Source organism: Colossoma macropomum, unplaced genomic scaffold, assembly GCF_904425465.1.
Source record: "Colossoma macropomum unplaced genomic scaffold, Colossoma_macropomum, whole genome shotgun sequence".
Classification (NCBI taxonomy): Eukaryota; Metazoa; Chordata; class Actinopteri; order Characiformes; family Serrasalmidae; genus Colossoma; species Colossoma macropomum.
The window spans coordinates 19449620-19467553 of NW_023494798.1; the positions used below are offsets into that span (position 1 = coordinate 19449620).

At 37.5% G+C, this 17934-nt stretch overlaps 2 protein-coding genes across 2 annotated transcripts; both read left to right on the plus strand.

The window, feature by feature from the left end:
- Positions 1–4477: 4477 nt before the first annotated feature.
- Positions 4478–10995, plus strand: LOC118818154 (aldo-keto reductase family 1 member B1-like). The gene is made up of 10 exons (XM_036585313.1): positions 4478–4666; positions 6763–6933; positions 7166–7282; positions 8882–8959; positions 9037–9153; positions 9312–9424; positions 9642–9729; positions 9811–9894; positions 10554–10636; positions 10739–10995. Exons 1-10 carry the CDS (start codon positions 4583–4585, stop codon positions 10770–10772), a joined length of 969 nt encoding a protein of 322 aa, XP_036441206.1. The 5' UTR covers positions 4478–4582; the 3' UTR covers positions 10773–10995.
- Positions 10996–14979: 3984 nt separating this feature from the next.
- LOC118818157 (aldo-keto reductase family 1 member B1-like) lies at positions 14980–17609 on the plus strand. The gene is made up of 8 exons (XM_036585317.1): positions 14980–15135; positions 15884–15961; positions 16039–16155; positions 16310–16422; positions 16639–16726; positions 16808–16891; positions 17373–17455; positions 17561–17609. The coding sequence occupies exons 1-8, from the start codon at positions 14995–14997 to the stop codon at positions 17592–17594; spliced, it is 738 nt and encodes a 245-aa protein (XP_036441210.1). The 5' UTR covers positions 14980–14994; the 3' UTR covers positions 17595–17609.
- Positions 17610–17934: the final 325 nt, after the last annotated feature.

The following is a 17934-nucleotide window of genomic DNA, read 5'->3' on the forward strand; positions in this document are numbered from 1 at the left end:
TGTTGACAGCCTTTCACGTGGCCTTGAGCAAATCCAGAAAAATGCTCTGATGGAATTCTCCTGATGAACAAGAGTTGGAAAGCTGTCAGGGGCCACTAAATTTAGCAAATTTTTGGAAGTTCAACGTTGCAAAAAAACAAAATCATGGAATTAACAGAAGCAGTAAGTTTAATGTTATACAGTATTTTTTACAATTACAAATCCAATTTAAAAAAAGATGAAACAGTAGGTAATAAGGGTAAAAAATAGAAAGGGATGATTTATAAATCTACTTTGACCTGTAATTGAATGAATACAAATACAAAGTACAAACGAGTACAAAGACAAGATATGTAATGTTTCATCTTATCAACTTTGTTGTTTCTTGTACAAATACCCTCATTTTGAAATTCATGCCTGCAACACATTCCAAAAAGTTGGGACAAGAGCAATTTAAGACTAGAAACACTGTGAAATGTTTAAAAAATATCTCAAACAGGTGATGCAATCATGCTTGGATATATCTATAGTCCATAATATCATCAAAATATTCAGAGAATCTGGGGAAAAGGCCAAAAACCCCTATTGAATGCTCATGACCTTTGACTCCTCAGATGGCACTGCATTAAAAACTGGCATGTTTATGTGATGGACATCACACATAGGCTCAGAAATACTTTGACAAACCTCAACAAACTCGATAAACACTGTCTGTTGTTGCATCCACAAATGTGAGTTAAGTCAGTACTATGCACAGTAGAAGCCATAAATCAACATCCAGACATCCACGCTTATTTCATGACACACCAAGCCATATTCTGCACGTATTCTGCTGTGTAATCAGAGACTGCAGGTGTTAGACTGGCCTCCCTGCAGTTCAGAACTGTCTCCAGCTGAAAACGTGTCTTATTAAGCTCAAAATACGGCAGTGAATGCCCTCTATGGCTGTACAGTTGAAGATGGCTATATAACAGAAGAATGGCAAAAATTACATTTTAAAAACTGAACCAAGTATCTACAGTCCCCAAACATTTGTTAAGTGATGTTGAAAGGAAAAGTGATGTAACACAGCAGTGAACATGTTCCTGTGTCAACTTGGTTGTGTAACATCTGTTCACTCTTTCGCCTGGTCTTTCTGTGTTTTTGCCTTTTTCTTGGTTTCCTAGTACTGTGTCTTTGTTTATCTGCCATGTGCTTTTGTTTTCTTTTGACATGTGCTTTTGTTGTCATGTTGGCTCCTCCCTTGTCCTGCCCTGTCTTCACCTGTTCTTTGTCTCCCTGCCCCGCCCTCTTATTGGTCTCAGGTGTTTCTCGTTTTCTGTTGGTATTTATACCCCTGTGTTTGCTCAGTCCTGGGGTCTTGCATTGTGTTTATATACCCTGCTGTGGTCTCTTGTGTAGTGTTGGTTTACTTTGTTTTGTCATGGATTTATCTGTTCCACTTACCACTGGCTCTGTGTTTTTGGACTTTAAACCTCCTTTAATTAAAAGCAACTCGCACTTGCATCCTGCCTCAAAGCCTCCTTTGTTACAGGTTGCAGCCATCAATTTTAGATTGAGCATATATTTACAAAAACAATGAAGATTATAAGGTAAAACATCAAATATTGTTTTTGTACTTTTTCAATATAATACAGGTCAAACTGAATTTACTAATCACCACTTTCTGTTTTTATTAGAATTTCACATGCTCTTCCAGCTTTTTTGTCCCTGGGTTTGTAAAGAATTACTGTTATTACCACACTAAACCATGTTCTTTTTTAGTGCCAGCAATGCAACCTGAAGAGATGTCTGGAAGACCCATTACACAAACAAGCACAGGTGAGTTAATATATTTTGAGCATTATGCATAAAAGCATATAAAAATGTTAAGTGACAGTACTTATCAAGTTATGCTTTCTTAGTGATCAGTTTGTTTGATGAATGAAAAGGTAAATTTTCCATTTTCAATACCAAGATTAATTCAATTAAATTTTAGGTCAAATTTATACAGAAATCCAAACTATGGAACAATTAACAAACTAACATAGTGAAATATTGGAAGAAACAAAACCTGTTTAATCATTTGTTTTGGTTTTCCTGAAAAACTATAACAAGCTTGGAGATTCTCTTTTTTGAATAAGGCAAGATTCTGAACTAAAAGCACTGTGACAGTATACATGCTACTGTACATGCTTATGTATTATTATTATTATTATTATTATTATTATTATTATTATTATTATTATTAGTCTGTAATTAGACAATACAAACACAGCCCAAAACAGAACATCAAAACAGGTTTTGTTTATTCCATTCTTTCAATATACCAATCAACTAATTGCTCCAGTTAATAAATGTAACAAGTCTAACATACTTAAATTACATTAGCCACAGGAACAAAAGTACTGTGGAAATTATTAGATTTAAGACTGTGCAGTACTTAATTTTTCCTCTTATCCTGCCCAACTCTTCAGTACCACGACAGAAGATCATGGAATCTGAATTGCAGTTTCACTTTTAAAAAAAACAATAAAACAAATTAACAATAAATATGACCAGTACATACCAATTTGCTTTTTCTCAGTGGTATCAAAGGTCCAGTCCTACCAGGGAAACATTCAGGATGCTTGGCTTGATGAACCAACGCAGCAGAGTAAAGTTACTTTTGACTAAAATCCAGTAATAGAACCCCCTACTTGCTAATTATCAACACGAACAGAGAAATGTGATCTGTATTTTTGTTGTTCTCAAACATAATCATCCTAATTACAGTAAATCATCCTATACATAACCCTTACCAACACAATTAAAATGTAATCACCACACGCTGCATGCGGCTTTGCTTTCAGTGATGGCACATGGCCAATTTCTCCATTGACGCCTGCAATCAACCCTCACAGAACAAGGTGAGGTTTCTTTACAGTCATGTAAGTCATTAACATTACAATTAAGTTGTTTCTAAACAGTTCACTTGTGCATTTCACTAGCTTAATAGATCTTCAGCAAGTTTAAGAAGAGAAATTAAAATTAAGTGCTGACCATTTTTTCTCCTTAAGCTACAGAAGACAACCAAAGTGCCGGTTTGGGAAAACACCACAGTGACAATCTGTCAGCAGGACACAGGACATTCCTGTGAGGTAGCTGTTACTGGCATTAAATGCTTCAGGTGTCTGGTTCTGACTTACTAAGTTTCTCTAGAATGGAAAATTCCAGATAAAAACACTCGTTTCTTACTTTGTTTACATTTTAAATGTTCAATTATGCGGCAACGTCATGGATGTGTACCTCTAACCCTCAATAAAGGATGAAAAATGCTTTTTAAAGAGATACTTTTTCACTTTAAGTGCATATAGGAGCACATATTTTTATACTGCTACTTAAAAAGAAAAAAGTCATACTTCAAACGTTACTTGGATATTTTTTACTTGATTATTAGTAGTATTGCTTAGTCAAGGGACTTGTGTTCTTCTGCCACCTCTGCATTCAGCAGAATTTGAAAGCATTCATTTTTCATTTAAAAATGGACTGGCTGTATAAGATGTTCAGTGCAGTCATGCATGTTTCAGAACATGTCTGGCACAGTTGGATTACTTCCCTGCTCTAGCCCACCCCTTAAAATCCAATGTCACCCTTTTGCAAATTTTTTAAAATACAATTTCAAATAAATTTGAAGGAATTTATCCAGCATCAGCCAGACACTTTCGCAGGGTCGCCCTGGAGTGCCCGAGTCTAGCACAGTTTGGTTACTTCTCTGCTCTAACCCACCTATTAACCCTTAAAAGTCAAGGTTTATTACACTCTAACCCTTACTATTCAGTAAAGACTACAATACAAAGTAGCTGAGTCACTCTCACATTATAAAAATGTGCAATAAAAGTTGGGGACTTGTTGGCAGGTCTTAAGGGATTAAAGCTTTTGAGCAGAGAAAAACTGCCAAATTATACTGGACTTGGTCCTGTAGGACAGCAGTTGTTGTGGTCTATGGTAAAACACAGTAGTGGTTTCTGGGCATACTTGTAGGGTTAATGTGCTGGACTACTTTTTGCCTAAATAATGTTGAAAATTGACTGAAAATTTCAAGGTTTCTTTCAAAAATAAACTGGCTTTACAAAATGTTTAGTGCAGACATATGTGGTTGATTACCTATATAATATGCATGTTTGGCCAACAATTATTCCAGAAACCATGTTTATATGAATGAATTCAGGAACATTTATTCACTTAATGTTTAAGCTATGTTCGAGTTTGTGTAAATTAGCAACTGAATCTCCTTTAGATGTGCTAATGCTAAAGCTAATACTGGAGCTAGTCAGAGCAGTGTGAGATTGTATCTTTTACAATTTCAGCAAACTTTACTGCAATTAAAAAATAAAAAAATGGCAAATGTACAAGTTAATACTATCTTTCCACACAGTGTTGATCAAATGAAAATGATTTTGGCAATTATGCATATAACCTCAGGGTATGGTTCAATGATTAACTTTGAAGATAAATAAAGAGAGAGAAGGCAGTGGAGAGGGAGTTGACTGCAAAGCAGGTGCAGGGAGAGTGAAAGCCAGTCAGTCGACCAGCCAGTCCACTATTCTGACATCGGTTTGGCGCTATAGTAATCATCTCCATCATGAGCAGTGAACAGCCTAAGAAGATCAAACTCAGTGATGGCAACTTTATGCCACTGCTGGGTCTGGGAACATTTCATTTAAAGGTAGGATTACATTTTCATGAATTGTGTATGTAGAGAAAGCATTTTCCCTTGATTGGTAACCATCACAAAGCGTCACAATTCTCTGCTGTCTGTGTTTACCTCACTCAGATCTTTGGTTCTGGTGTGCTGCTTTTACTCAGGGCCAAATTTTGATCTCAAATAAATATCTCCTGCCACCCAAATCAGAGAAGCTTGCAATGTCACCCTTATGCAAATTCTCTAACTTCAAATATAATTTAAAGTAAATCTGAAGAAGGAAATTGGCTAATGCTGGATAAAATGAGGTAACAATTAATTGTTGGTCTTGTCAGGTGAAATTATGATAACAGTGTGAACAGCAGTTAATCAAAACTGTAAAATTCACAAAGCTGGGGGTTGGAAAAGGTTATTTTGAAAAAAATATTTTTAATGAAGCAGTAACATTGTTTAAGTTTGTATCACATTTGAAAAAATTCATGAACATACACACGATGTAGGTCTGTTGCAGTGGTGCTGAAGCCAAAGACCGGCACAGTTTTGTTACTTTCCTGCTCTAACACACCTCTGGTTTTACAAGATGTAGATCAGTGAAGACAACCTAATCATTGAACCTTACCCTGCGGTTGTGAGGGTATGTAATGTAAACAGGTTTACAAAAGCCTTTTTTATTCAAATAAACTGGCCAAACATTCGTATTTTATAGGCTCTCAAACATGTAAGGTGGAATCAGCTAAAATGAACTATCATGTGAAATGGGCCAGATAGCGTTGGAGCAACATAGCCCTTTAAAATGTTTCAGCCAATTACAATAACTGGTCTTGCATTATATCTACAGCAATAGTTGACATGTAATAATAGTTTTGATCGATCTGAGGTTTCTGAGGTGGGCGGGGCACAATTTTACATGCAGTAGGTTAGAGATATCTAATGCTAAGTCAGAATGACACAGCAAGTTTTACTCATCACAAACAACAGTGATAAAACAATTATAGCTAAGCTTACCAACAAAGCAAAAAAGTTTATGAGCAACATTTGACAGACTGTTTAAACTTTTAAAAAATTGAAATTTAAAAAGAAATATTTGGCCTCATTCACCACTATCTTCAACTGTTCCTTCTTGAGAAACGTCCTAAGGGAAAAGTCTACATCAGATTCATGATGTGTTCTTAAACCACAGAATTGTTCTCACCTTTGTGCTCTTGAGTGTGTATAGATTTTGGTCTTACCTAAGAACAAATCCCAAATAACATGGGTGAATGTAAGAATCTTCGTGAAAACTTAGTAAGTGGGTTTTAAGAAGAAATTGCTTCTTTAAAAATGGTACTGGCCTATTGTAGCTTAACCAGCTAGCTAAAATGGGACACACACAAACTCTTACACAGAGGTTACACATAAATTGAGGGTGTAAAATAAGAAACTATGTGTACATTAATCAATCCAGGGACAGAATTTATTCACTCAGTGTTAAAGCTACACATGGGTCTACATGTTAGCAACTAAAACTCCTTCAGAGGGAGCTAATGCTAAAGCTGACAATAGAGCTAGTCAGAGCACTGTTGCATGCTGAAGAAGACTTGTTTTTCACACATCTTTTACACACAGCGAACTTTACTGAAATGAAACAATACTGGCAGGACTGGCATGTGTACAAGTTAATGTTTATCTTTACATATTATGTTTTGAATGTGAGCCCTGTACAGTCCTGTTTAATACAAATTATCAAGCTGCCAGCATTGTTCATTGTTAGACATGGTCTGGCACAATTTGATTATTTTCATGCTCTAGCACACCTGTTACATGTAGATTACATTTCAAAGTTTCTACACTCGTGACTTCAAAAGTGCCAATGAATTGACATGTAGTGTTAATTTGTAAATATGAAACTAGTTGATTTAATGTGAAATATTTTTGTTAGTGTTATACTCAGATAAAATGGATAACTTAATATAATTTTTAAGAGTATAGTAATATTTATTTGTAATACTTAAGCTGAAACATTAAAAAATGTATAATCCATTGGGAAAACTTTTAAAATTTCAAAAATGTTTTGAAGTTCTGCCCTTTGCATGAATTTTTGCTTAATTTTTTTCATGGAAACCTATGGTGTGACCTGCCAGGTTGCAAGTTCCAACCGGAGTCAAGAAATAATTGAGGAAGCTATAGCTGCAGGCTACCGTCACTTGGACACAGCCCACACCTATCAGACTGAGGGGGACTTGGGCAAGGCCGTCCGCTCCAAGATACAGCAGGGCATCATTCAGCGCCAGGACCTGTTCATTGTGAGCAAGGTAAGTCAGTCTTACAAACAGTTCTCTATAATAACTAAGTAAATGAATTTAACTAAAAAGGGCAGGTTAATAAAACACCCCAGCAAAAATATCATTCAGCACAACTTTCACCCAGTCAACACTGTGCTTGCATGCTGCTTTATGAAGTTTGATTCTGTTTGAATGTTTGTTGTGTTAGATCTCTGAAGATTATAAATGAACTAATAAAGTGTCTCTGTTTTGTTGTGCACAGCTGTGGTGCAAATATTTTGCCCCTGAGGACATCCCTGTGTGTCTGGATAAATCTCTCAGTGACCTGCAACTGGATTATTTGGACCTGTACCTGGTGCACTTCCCAGTGGGACTGCAGGTGACACAACAGTACACATTCAGATTATTGTCAAGGGTAGAACTAATCAGTGTAATGATGTGAGGAAAGCAACATTAAAAATAAAAAAAAATTAACATGGATAACCCCTGTAGTGAAGACTCTCCAGACGTGTTTGAAACCATTTCACATTTACTCAAAAACACAGTATCAAAAATGACAAAACCAGAAGTCCGAGAACAGTCCAAAATATTAAAAAACCATTATAGCGAAAGTATCAAAGGAAGCCCAAAAGAGAAAGGTCCATGAGTTCAGATGCAACTCCAAGTTAACTATAACTCCAGTAAACAAGGAGATGCAAGGCTCAGCAAGCAGACAAACTGGCAATACTTCACAGAGAGCATCTGATGGTGTGGGGCATTATAAAGGGAGGTAGATGAGCTGCAGGTGAATGAGATCAAGGCATTACTATGAAACAGTTCAGAACTCAAGAGAGGCTGACCTCTGGTGTCGAGGGCAGATATTACACCTGACAACCCCGTATCCAACACTACTGTCAGCCAACCAAAACTTAATCACTGTGAATATAACTGATCTCTAAGAATTATTACTAAAAAGGATATGCTGTAAATACATAACCTACTATTACCCAAATTCACTTCACCAGCTAACAAACATTATCAGTTAAAAGCTGAGGGGAGGGGCAGTGTTCATTAACAGAACAGTAACTCAACTAAGTAAGGTTAATTATTAATTTTGATGACAACTTGGCATATTCCATTTTATGAATATGAAGGAAAACAAACAAAAAACGCATTAGCGAAAAAGGGAAAATGTGTGATGAGTCATGTTCTGTCTCACTAACTTTTTTGCTGCAAATAAAACAGCAGCAGCTGTGGCAAGTTTTAAAGCATGGAAAATATCAGTTATATAATCTTACCCGAGTTTGCCTCTCTCACACAAACAAGTACTACACTGCATTTTTAACCAGAAAGTATGAGTAACTTGACTAGAGGCTAGCCAGCTAACTAGTAAACTAAACTAGCTTGCTGCTAAACTAGCATGCATTTATCACAGGCAAACATGAGTGGGATTTAAGTAGCCTAGTGAATGCTACACCTAGCCCCTCAGCCTGTTACAAGTGATCCCGCTGTGGAGTGAGGTCTAACATTTGCACTCATGTCCCTGAATGGTTCACTAACGGTATTGTTCTCAGAACAAAGTTTGTTTTTATTTGTAGCAAAGATGTGTGGGTTGCAGGGGGGATGTGGCAGGAAACAATAGGCTATTTACTTTCACCCTGACTTTTAAAAAAGACTGCAATAGTACAGTTACCAGAATTATTCAAATTTGAAACAGTATGATTATTATTGGGTTTTATACTGTGGTCTATAATTAAAACAAATAAACATCACATCCCTAATACAAAGATGATTTAACAGGACACAGGTGCACACAGTAATGAGAGAAGAGCTAGAAGAGCACAGATAGGGCCAAGCCAGATTCAGAGGTTGTGGTGCTGCAAGAGGGTAGATAGAAAGTTTCAAAACATCACTGAACATCAAGGGCTCATCTTTTTGTATGTATTGTATCAGTACTTGTGTTAATCAAAGAGAATAACCTGATGGCTTGTGATCACAGAAAGTGGGTGACGATGTCTTTCCGATGAAGGATGGAAAAGCTCTCACAACAGACATCGACTATGTGGATGTGTGGAAGGTAAGATTTCTGAGATCTGTAAAACCCATAAAGAGGTTCTTGATTGTTATACAGTGTCCTGTGCATGTACATTTCAGGGGATGGAAGCTCTGAAGGCTTCTGGAAAAGTGAAGAGTATTGGAGTGTCCAACTTCTCTGTCTCACAACTTGAGAGGCTGCTGTCTGTGGCTAAAGTCCCTCCAGTTGTCAATCAGGTACTGAGACATTGTAGTGTTAAAGTAATATATTGGTTTTACTGATGTGGTGGCCCAATATTTGTTTCTTAGACCCATCAGTTTCAACATTTATAGGAACAATAGTTTGCATACATAATTAAGCAAAATCTGTACAAAAGAATCATTTTCATCTGTAGGTAGAGCTTCATCCTTACCTGGTTCAGTCAGATCTGATTGAATACTGTAAGTCGAAGAATATTGCTCTCACAGCCTACTGTCCCTTTGGCTCACCAGACAAACCCAAAGAGATGTAAGTTCACATCACATTTGACCACATTTTTTTTGGTTATTTGATCTGAATATATCTTTAGCCCCGAGAGCCAATAAAGTACAGTTTAAAGGACTTTGACTCCTGGACTGGCTTCACCTGTCTTCGTCAAATTGAAATGTTGCAGATAATCATATAGCATAATCTCAGTCCAAACATCAGCCTTTAATTATACTCTTCCTCAATCTCTGTCATGCAGGCACAGAGGACAAACAGATCCTGAAAAGTTGCTGGAGGATCCTGTGGTTGGGGAGATTGCTGCCAAACACAGTCGGACTCCTGCGCAGGTCATACCTCCTCTCTCATACAAATAACACAGCCATGCTGTTCTGTAGGTCCTCCGATATTGAATCTCAGGTGTTTTGCAGGTTTTGCTGAGGTATCACATTGAACAGGACATCGCAGTGATTCCAAAGAGTATTAACTCCGTTCAAATTCTGGAGAACATGAAGGTAAGTCATCCCTCTCAATATAGTCTCAGCATTTAAAACATGGTCAGCACCTCCTTTGTCATTATTTATGCACTGAATATGTGGCAATACACAAAAAATGCTTCACACTTGAATAATGCAATACATTTAAAGAGGTCAAAACAAAAACAAACAAAACAAAACAAACTTTTTCACTATTTTCACCACCTCCATCCATACAGTCCATATGTGAAAATTAATCTACAAAAACAGCCCATTTTGATTTCACTGGTTTTTGTTATGTCATGGAAAACAACCCATCTACCTAGACAGGTCATTGAGGCACAACACAGGACAGCCACTCAGAACAGAGCTCATTTACATATATCAGTCTTCAAGGTGCAATTACAAAAACAGCCTTTTTAATTCTAAGGAATAAAGAGAGGTTTGGAAAATGGTCATGTAAAAATTAATTACAGCTGTTTTTGATACATATATACTTAATAAGTGGCTTTCTAAGACAAAATAAGTAGGATAAGTCAGTGTAATGAGGTAAATGAATCACAGTAGAACAGTAATTCCATATGACTTGTTAACTAAATGTTACAATCACTGAAAACTACTCAAAAAAGTATTAAGCGTATGACAGTGTACAGAGTTGTTTTACTCTAGAGTAATATCTTGTATGAATCTGAATACAGATCTTTGACTTCTCTCTGGATGAGGAGGATATGAGAGCGCTCAGGTCTCTGGATCGTGGCTGGAGAGCTGCCCCCTTTAACGAGTAAGAGCATATTTTTCACCCTAATACCACTTAAATCACTTCTATTATACTGTGGTCCAAAATGATTTCTGTACTACTTAATGGTGTGCTTTTGTTCCACAGGGTGAAGACTCATCGTTTCTACCCTTTTAAGTGAAATGTAGTTAGTGGCTGAGATACAGGAAAGCTGTCTCCATTGTGAATAAGTCTACAGTGTTGCTGTTTCAATCAGAAGAATTTTAAACCACTGTTTTTGTTGAGAAATCAGCTGAAGATTTCTTATAATAACAGTATTAATGTTAGGGCTACAGTGGGATTGCAATTTACACTGTAATAATCTTGGAAAATTTTGATTGAATAAAATGTTTTTAAAACAACAATATGCAGTGTGTTTAATGGTTTAATGTAATACTAAAAATGTTTGCCCATGTTAGTCCACATAATGAAGTTATCTGAAACGTTAATTTGCAAAGGCAAGTGAAGGAATGTAGATTATCTCCCATAATCAAATTTGAACCTTTTTAAATACATAAAATATATATATGTATGTATGTATGTATGTATAAATATACAACCCCATTTTCAAAAAAGTTGGGATGCTGTGCAAAATGTAAATAAAAACAAAATGCAATGATGTGCAAATAATTTAAAGCCTATATTTCATCGAAAAAAGTACAAAAAAAAGGTTAAAACTTTGTTGGAAATGGGGTTGTATAACAATACACAGAATATGCTTCTTAAGAATATATTTCTTACTGCTAGATTATAGTTCTTTGGCTTCTATATTGCTGTGAGGCCTGTGACATGTTGCTTGAGAAGGACACTGTGACATGAGATAAGGACTTGTTGCCCATCTCCAATCTATCCTATCAGATGATGATGGCAGCCACTGGTTCAGGAGTTGGAACTGGGTTTTTCCATCTTCGTATAACTGGGTGAAAAGTGACCATTTGGGAACCTTCAAGGCCTTTGGCCTTACCAAGAGTTACTCTTGCTGATGGCATTAAGAGGGACATTATCTTTGCTGACTGAATCGGTCCAACAATACCGAGTTCAATTTTGTTTCTGAGCTTGTATGAGTCTACATTATACTAGCTTGGCACTCGTCAAACCCAGATTCTGCCAGACTGCCAGAGAGTAAAGTGTGATTCATCACTTCAGAGCACATGTTTCATGGGACATGGAGGAAAGAGCCATTCTTTACAACTAAACAACATAACAGCTGACCTAGAAGCAGCAGATTACAGCAGTAGTGTGGTTTTTAAAAGGCCTGACACACATTTCATTCCTCTGGAACTCGCATTTTGCAGTCAAAGTTTAAAAAATGCTTTGGATAAAGTGTATGTAATCTCCTGACTGCCCTCCATTGCTTCACTGAGTGTGACACTGTGGGTTCCTTGTGTGAATCTGGAAGGGTAAAGTCAGTAAAGAAAGTCCTCTCACATCCTGAACACTGCCAGGATTTTCAGTAGGATAAGTCCCTCTTTCACAGTGTTATCAGAATTGCACCAGGCAATAGAGGTGTTCACATGTGACCTCTTGCATGATACAACATGTTCAAGGCTGGAAGATGTTCAGACAGGAGCCTTCCTCACATTCAAAGGGCAAATTACCAGGCTGCTGTATCGGAGACGCGCGCAGAGCCATTCTGACATCCCAGCTCCCACTCAACATGGATGGAGAATTGAGGGGAAATTCCATTGAAATAGACTGGATGACCCTTGAACCAGCATCAGAGGGGGTCCTGGAACTTGTGCAAAGCTCATGCAAGAAAACACAATGTGTTAAGGGGGGATGCAACAGCAAAATGCACCAGCATGTGCTTGAGTGTTCACTGTTCAAAATGTGCTGCATAGACTGATGCACTTGACCGATGTGGTTTGTATCAATATCACCATCATCACCATCATTATCAGTATTATTGTTAGCCTATAATCGGCAGGTTTATCTGTTTGCTATTTGACAAGCAGACTTAATATAGATCCTTGACATTCCCAGGATGGGGCGTCTGAGAGAGCTGAGGGAGAACAGACTCTCTGACTGGCACTATGACACTTTTCATATCTGAAATTATATTTACAATACAAAACTTACCTTAAATCAGTCTCAATATACGCTATAACATCCACTCAGTCCGCTTCCCTAAACAACACTAAACCGCTGATTTTACAGCTCTGACTGTTTACTTCCGGGGTTTGCTACGTCGGTGGTGATTTGCTGATTAAAAGAAAAAAAGACGATATAAGACATCTGATTGGTCATTCTGTTTAGTAGCTCATGGCGTTTGCCTGTTTAGCCTTCATTATAAAGTTTGTATAAAGTTTATTATAAAGTCTCCACTGCAATCACCAAAAATTAAGAATGTGATAGCGAGTTTTCACTCAGCCAGAGATCGATCAACTCGACAACTAAAACAGACAGACTCGGTCCAAATACGCACACAGCCTCAGGGTAATGAGTGATTGAATAAACATAAAGAAAGAAAGAAAGAAAGAAAGAAAGAAAGAGAAAGAAAGAGGGAGAAACACAGAGAAGCAGAGAAGAGAGAGTGAAAGCCAGTCAGTCGCTCAGCCAGTCTACTATTCTGAGATCTGTTTGACGCTAATAATAATCTCCATCATGAGCAGTGAACAGCCTGAGAAGATCAAACTCAACGATGGCAACTTCATGCCACTGCTGGGTCTGGGAACATTTCATTTAAGGGTAGGATTACATTTTGGTAAACTGTGCATTAAAAGCAAGCATTTTTATTTGATTGGCAACCATAACAAATCTCTGCTGTCTGTGTTTGCTTCGCTCAGCAACTTTGGATCTGGTGTGCTGCTTCTACTCAGGGCCAATTTTTTATCTCAAGTAAACATCTCTGCCACCAAAACGGAGTGTCAGAGTGGAGAGAGGCCGATCACCGGTAGCGAACCACTCTCCTCGTAAGAGCGCAAACACCCGCCCCACAGCGAGCTGGAGGCCAATGACGTGGCAGAAATTGTGGCATCTGGCCAATCAGATTTCAATTCAAGAGGGTGCTGGCCACCACTTTAAAACTGCCGTTATTATTACACAGTAACTACAAAGACTACAATGCAAACTAGCTGAGTCACTCTTCATCATAAAAGTGTGTAATAATCTCATCATTAGACATGGTCTGGCACAGGCTGGTCACTTTCCTGCTCTAGCACACCTGTTAACCCCTTAAAATCCAAGCTAACCCTCGTTAGAATTATTATGAATTAATTAATTAAAAATTAATTACTATTTTATTATTCAGTAAGTACAAGAACTACACTGCAAACTAGCTGAGTCAATCTTACGTTATAGACATGTGTAATAGAAGTTTAGACTGGTGGGTCTTAAGGGATTAAAGCTTGTGTTCAAGCAGAGAAAAACTCCTAAATTGTGTTGGACTTGGTTGGTCTGGCCTATGGTAAAATACAGTAGCGATTTCAGGGCATACTTTTAGGGTTAATGTGCTGGACTATGTTTTGCAGAAATAATGCTGAAAACTGACTGAAAATTTAAATTTCAAGCTTTCATTCAAAAATACACTGGCTTTACAAGATGTTAAGTGCAGACAGCCTAATCATTGACACTTATCCTGAGGTTGTGAGGGTATGTAATGAAAACAGGTTTACAGCATCCTTTTTTTGTTCAAACATTCATAATTTATAGGCTCTCAAACATGTAAGGTGGAATCAGCTAAAATGGGCCATCATGTGAAATGGGCCAGATAGTGTTGGAGCATCACAGCCCTTTAAAAATTTACAGCCACAATAACTGAGCTTTCATTATTCCTACAACAATAGTTGACATGTAATAATAGTTTTGATTGGTCTGGAGTTGCTGAGTTAGGCAGGGCAGAATGTTACATGAAGTAGGTAAAAGAAATTGTACACTAAGTGAGCATGACAGTGTGTGTGTGTGTGTGTGTGTTTATATATATAAACTCTCTTCTATCTCTAGATACAAACTGAAACTAGAAATGTTGTATTGTTTGATAATTTGATCATCAGGTCGCAAGTTCAGGCCGGAGTCTAGAAATAATTGAGGAAGCAATAGATGCCGGCTACCGTCACTTGGACACATCCCGCAACTATCAGACTGAGGGGGACTTGGGTAAGGCTGTCCGCTCCAAGATACAGCAGGGCATCATTAAGCGCTAGGACATGTTCATTGTGAGCAAGGTGGGTCAGTCTTACAAAACATCTACAATAACTGTAGGTAAGTGAATTTAACTGGGCTAATAAAACACCCCAACCTTACGAAAATAACATTTAGCACAAATTTCACCCAGTCAACACTGCTTTCATGGCGCTTTATGAAGTTTGATTCTGTTTGAATTTTGGTTGTGTAAAATCTCTGAAGATTATGAATGAACTAATAAAATGTCTCTGTTTTGTTGTGTCCAGCTGTGGTGCACTTATTTTGCCCCTGAGGACATCCCTGTGTGTCTGAATAAATCTCTCAGTGACCTGCAACTGGATTACATAGACCTGTACCTGGTGCACTTCCCTGTAGGACTACAGGTTATACAACAGCACTGCATTCAGATTATAGTCAAGGGAATAACTTTTTTAATCAGCATAAATGTTAATGATATTATGAAAGCAAAGTTTAAAAACAAAACAAAAAAAAATCAACCCATTAAGAGGGCTAACCCTGTATCTAACACTTACATTAACCAAACCAAGTTTAGTTTCTTTGAATATGAATGATCTGTGAGAATAATGATTAAAATAATTCAAAGGTATATGTTGTAGAAAACATAACCTACTATAACCCAAATTCACTTGACCAACTAACAAACATTCATGGAATTCCACTGTTTAAAAAGTGTATGAACCCTGAAACTCGTTCACTGCTAAACTAGTGCACATTTATCACAGGCAAACATGAGTGGGATTTAAGTAGCTTAGTGAATGTCCCTCAGCTTGTTACAGCCTTTTTTAAAAAGACTGCAATAGTACAGTTACTAGAATTATTCAAATTTGAAACAGTACGATTATCATTGGGTTTTATAATGTGGCATAAAATTAAAACCAGTAAACATCACATCCCTGATACAAAGATGAGTTAACAGGACACAGGTGCACACAGTAATGAGAGCTAGAAAAGCACAGATAGGGCCAAGCCAGATTCAGAGGTTGTGGTGCTGCAAGAGGGTAGATAGAAAGTTTCAAAACATCACTGAACATCAAGGGCTCATCTTTTTGTATGTATTGTATCAGTACTTGTGTCATTCACACAGAATAACCTGATGGCTTGTGATCACAGAAAGTGGGTGACAAGGTCTTTCCAACGAAGGATGGAAAAGCTCTCACAACAGACATCGACTATGTGGATGTGTGGAAGGTAAGATTTCTGAGATCTGTAAAACCCATAAAGAGGTTCTTGATTGTTATACAGTGTCCTGTGCATGTACATTTCAGGGGATGGAAGCTCTGAAGGCTTCTGGAAAAGTGAAGAGTATTGGAGTGTCCAACTTCTCTGTCTCACAACTTGAGAGGCTGCTGTCTGTGGCTAAAGTCCCTCCAGTTGTCAATCAGGTACTGAGACATTGTAGTGTTAAAGTAATATATTGGTTTTACTGATGTGGTCAATATTTGTTTCTTAGACCTATCAGTTTCAACATTTATAGGAACAATAGTTTGCATACATAATTAAGCAAAATCTGTACAAAAGAATCATTTTCATCTGTAGGTAGAGCTTCATCCTTACCTGGTTCAGTCTGATCTGATTGAATACTGTAAGTCGAAGAATATTGCTCTCACAGCCTACTGTCCCTTTGGCTCACCAGACAAACCCAAAGAGATGTAAGTTCACATCACATTTGACCACATTGTTTTGGGTTATTTGATCTGAATATATCTTTAGCCCCGGGAGCCAGTAAAGTACAATTTAAAGGACTTTGACTCCTGGACTGGCTCACCTGTCTTCGTCAAACTGAAATGTTGCAGATAATCATATAACATAATCTCAGTCCAAACATCAGCCTTTAATTATGCTCTTCCTCAATCTCTGTCATGCAGGCACAGAGGACAAACAGATTCTGAAAAGTTGCTGGAGGATCCTGTGGTTGGGAAGATTGCTGCCAAACACAGTCGGACTCCTGCGCAGGTCAAACCTCCTCTCTCATACAAATAACACAGCCATGCTGTTCTGTATGTCCTCCGATACTGAATCTCAGGTGTTTTGCAGGTTTTGCTCAGGTATCACATTGAACAGGACATCGCAGTGATTCCAAAGTGTATTAATTCCGTCCAGATTATGGAAAACAAAAAGGTAACCCATCCCTGTTAGTATAGTCTCAAAATTTAAAACATGGTTCTTCCTCATCATTTGTGTATTCAAATGTAGCAATGCACAACAATTGCTTCATGCTTGCATACTGCAATGAAGTTAAAGAGGTAAGAAGAGTCAGTGTAATGAGGTAAACGAATCACAATAGAACAGTAATTCCATATGACTTGTTAAGTAAATGCTGCTGTCATTGAAAATACTCAAACAAGTATTAAGCGTATGACAGTGTAGAGAGTTGTTTTACTCTACAGCAGGGGTGTCCAGTCTTATCCGCAGAGGGCCGGTGTTTTCACTCCAACAAAGCAGGAGGTCACCTGATTAAATGTTTCAAGACCAAGACCGACTGATTGAACAAGTAGAATCAGGTGTGCTTCAGCTTGTTTGGAGTGAAAACCTGCAGCCACACCGGCTAAGATTGGACACCCCTGCTCTAGAGTAATGTCTTACATAAATCTGAATACAGATCTTTGACTTCTCTCTGGATGAGGAGGATATGAGAACACTCAGGTCTCTGAATCGTGGCTGGAGAGCTGCTCCCTTTAACGAGTAAGAGCATATTTTTCACCCTAATACCACTTAAATTACTTTATTACAATGTGGTCCAAAATAGATTTCTTTACTACTTGACAATGGTGTGCTTTTGTTCCACAGGATGAAGACTCATCGTTTCTACCCTTTTAAGTGAAATGTAGTTAGTGGCTGAGATACAGGAAAGCTGTCTCTATTGTGAATTAGTCTACAGTGTTGCTGTTTCAATGAGATGAGTTTTAAACAACTGTTTTATTGACAAATCAGCTGAATTAAAATTTTTATACTATTAATGCACAAAATTAATGTTCAGGCTAAATAGGCATTGCAATTTACTCTGTCATAATCTTGGAGAATTGTGAGTAAATAAAATCTTTTTATAACAACAATATGCAGTGTGTTCAGTGGTTTAATGTAATACTAAAAATGTTTGCCCATGTTGGTCCACATAATGAAGAAGTTATCTGAAATGTTAATTGCATCACACACAATGTGGT

Bases quoted from the DNA above. Each gene is read 5' to 3' on its own strand.
- LOC118818154 (XM_036585313.1), top strand. From the start codon at position 4,583: ATGAGCAGTGAACAGCCTAAGAAGATCAAACTCAGTGATGGCAACTTT. The intron at 9,154-9,311 runs GTACTGAGACAT...TTTCATCTGTAG, and splicing joins TCCCTCCAGTTGTCAATCAG to GTAGAGCTTCATCCTTACCT. The intron at 9,895-10,553 runs GTAAGTCATCCC...ATCTGAATACAG, and splicing joins AAATTCTGGAGAACATGAAG to ATCTTTGACTTCTCTCTGGA.
- LOC118818157 (XM_036585317.1), top strand. From the start codon at position 14,995: ATGTCTCTGTTTTGTTGTGTCCAGCTGTGGTGCACTTATTTTGCCCCT. The intron at 16,156-16,309 runs GTACTGAGACAT...TTTCATCTGTAG, and splicing joins TCCCTCCAGTTGTCAATCAG to GTAGAGCTTCATCCTTACCT. The intron at 17,456-17,560 runs GTAAGAGCATAT...TTTGTTCCACAG, and splicing joins AGAGCTGCTCCCTTTAACGA to GATGAAGACTCATCGTTTCT.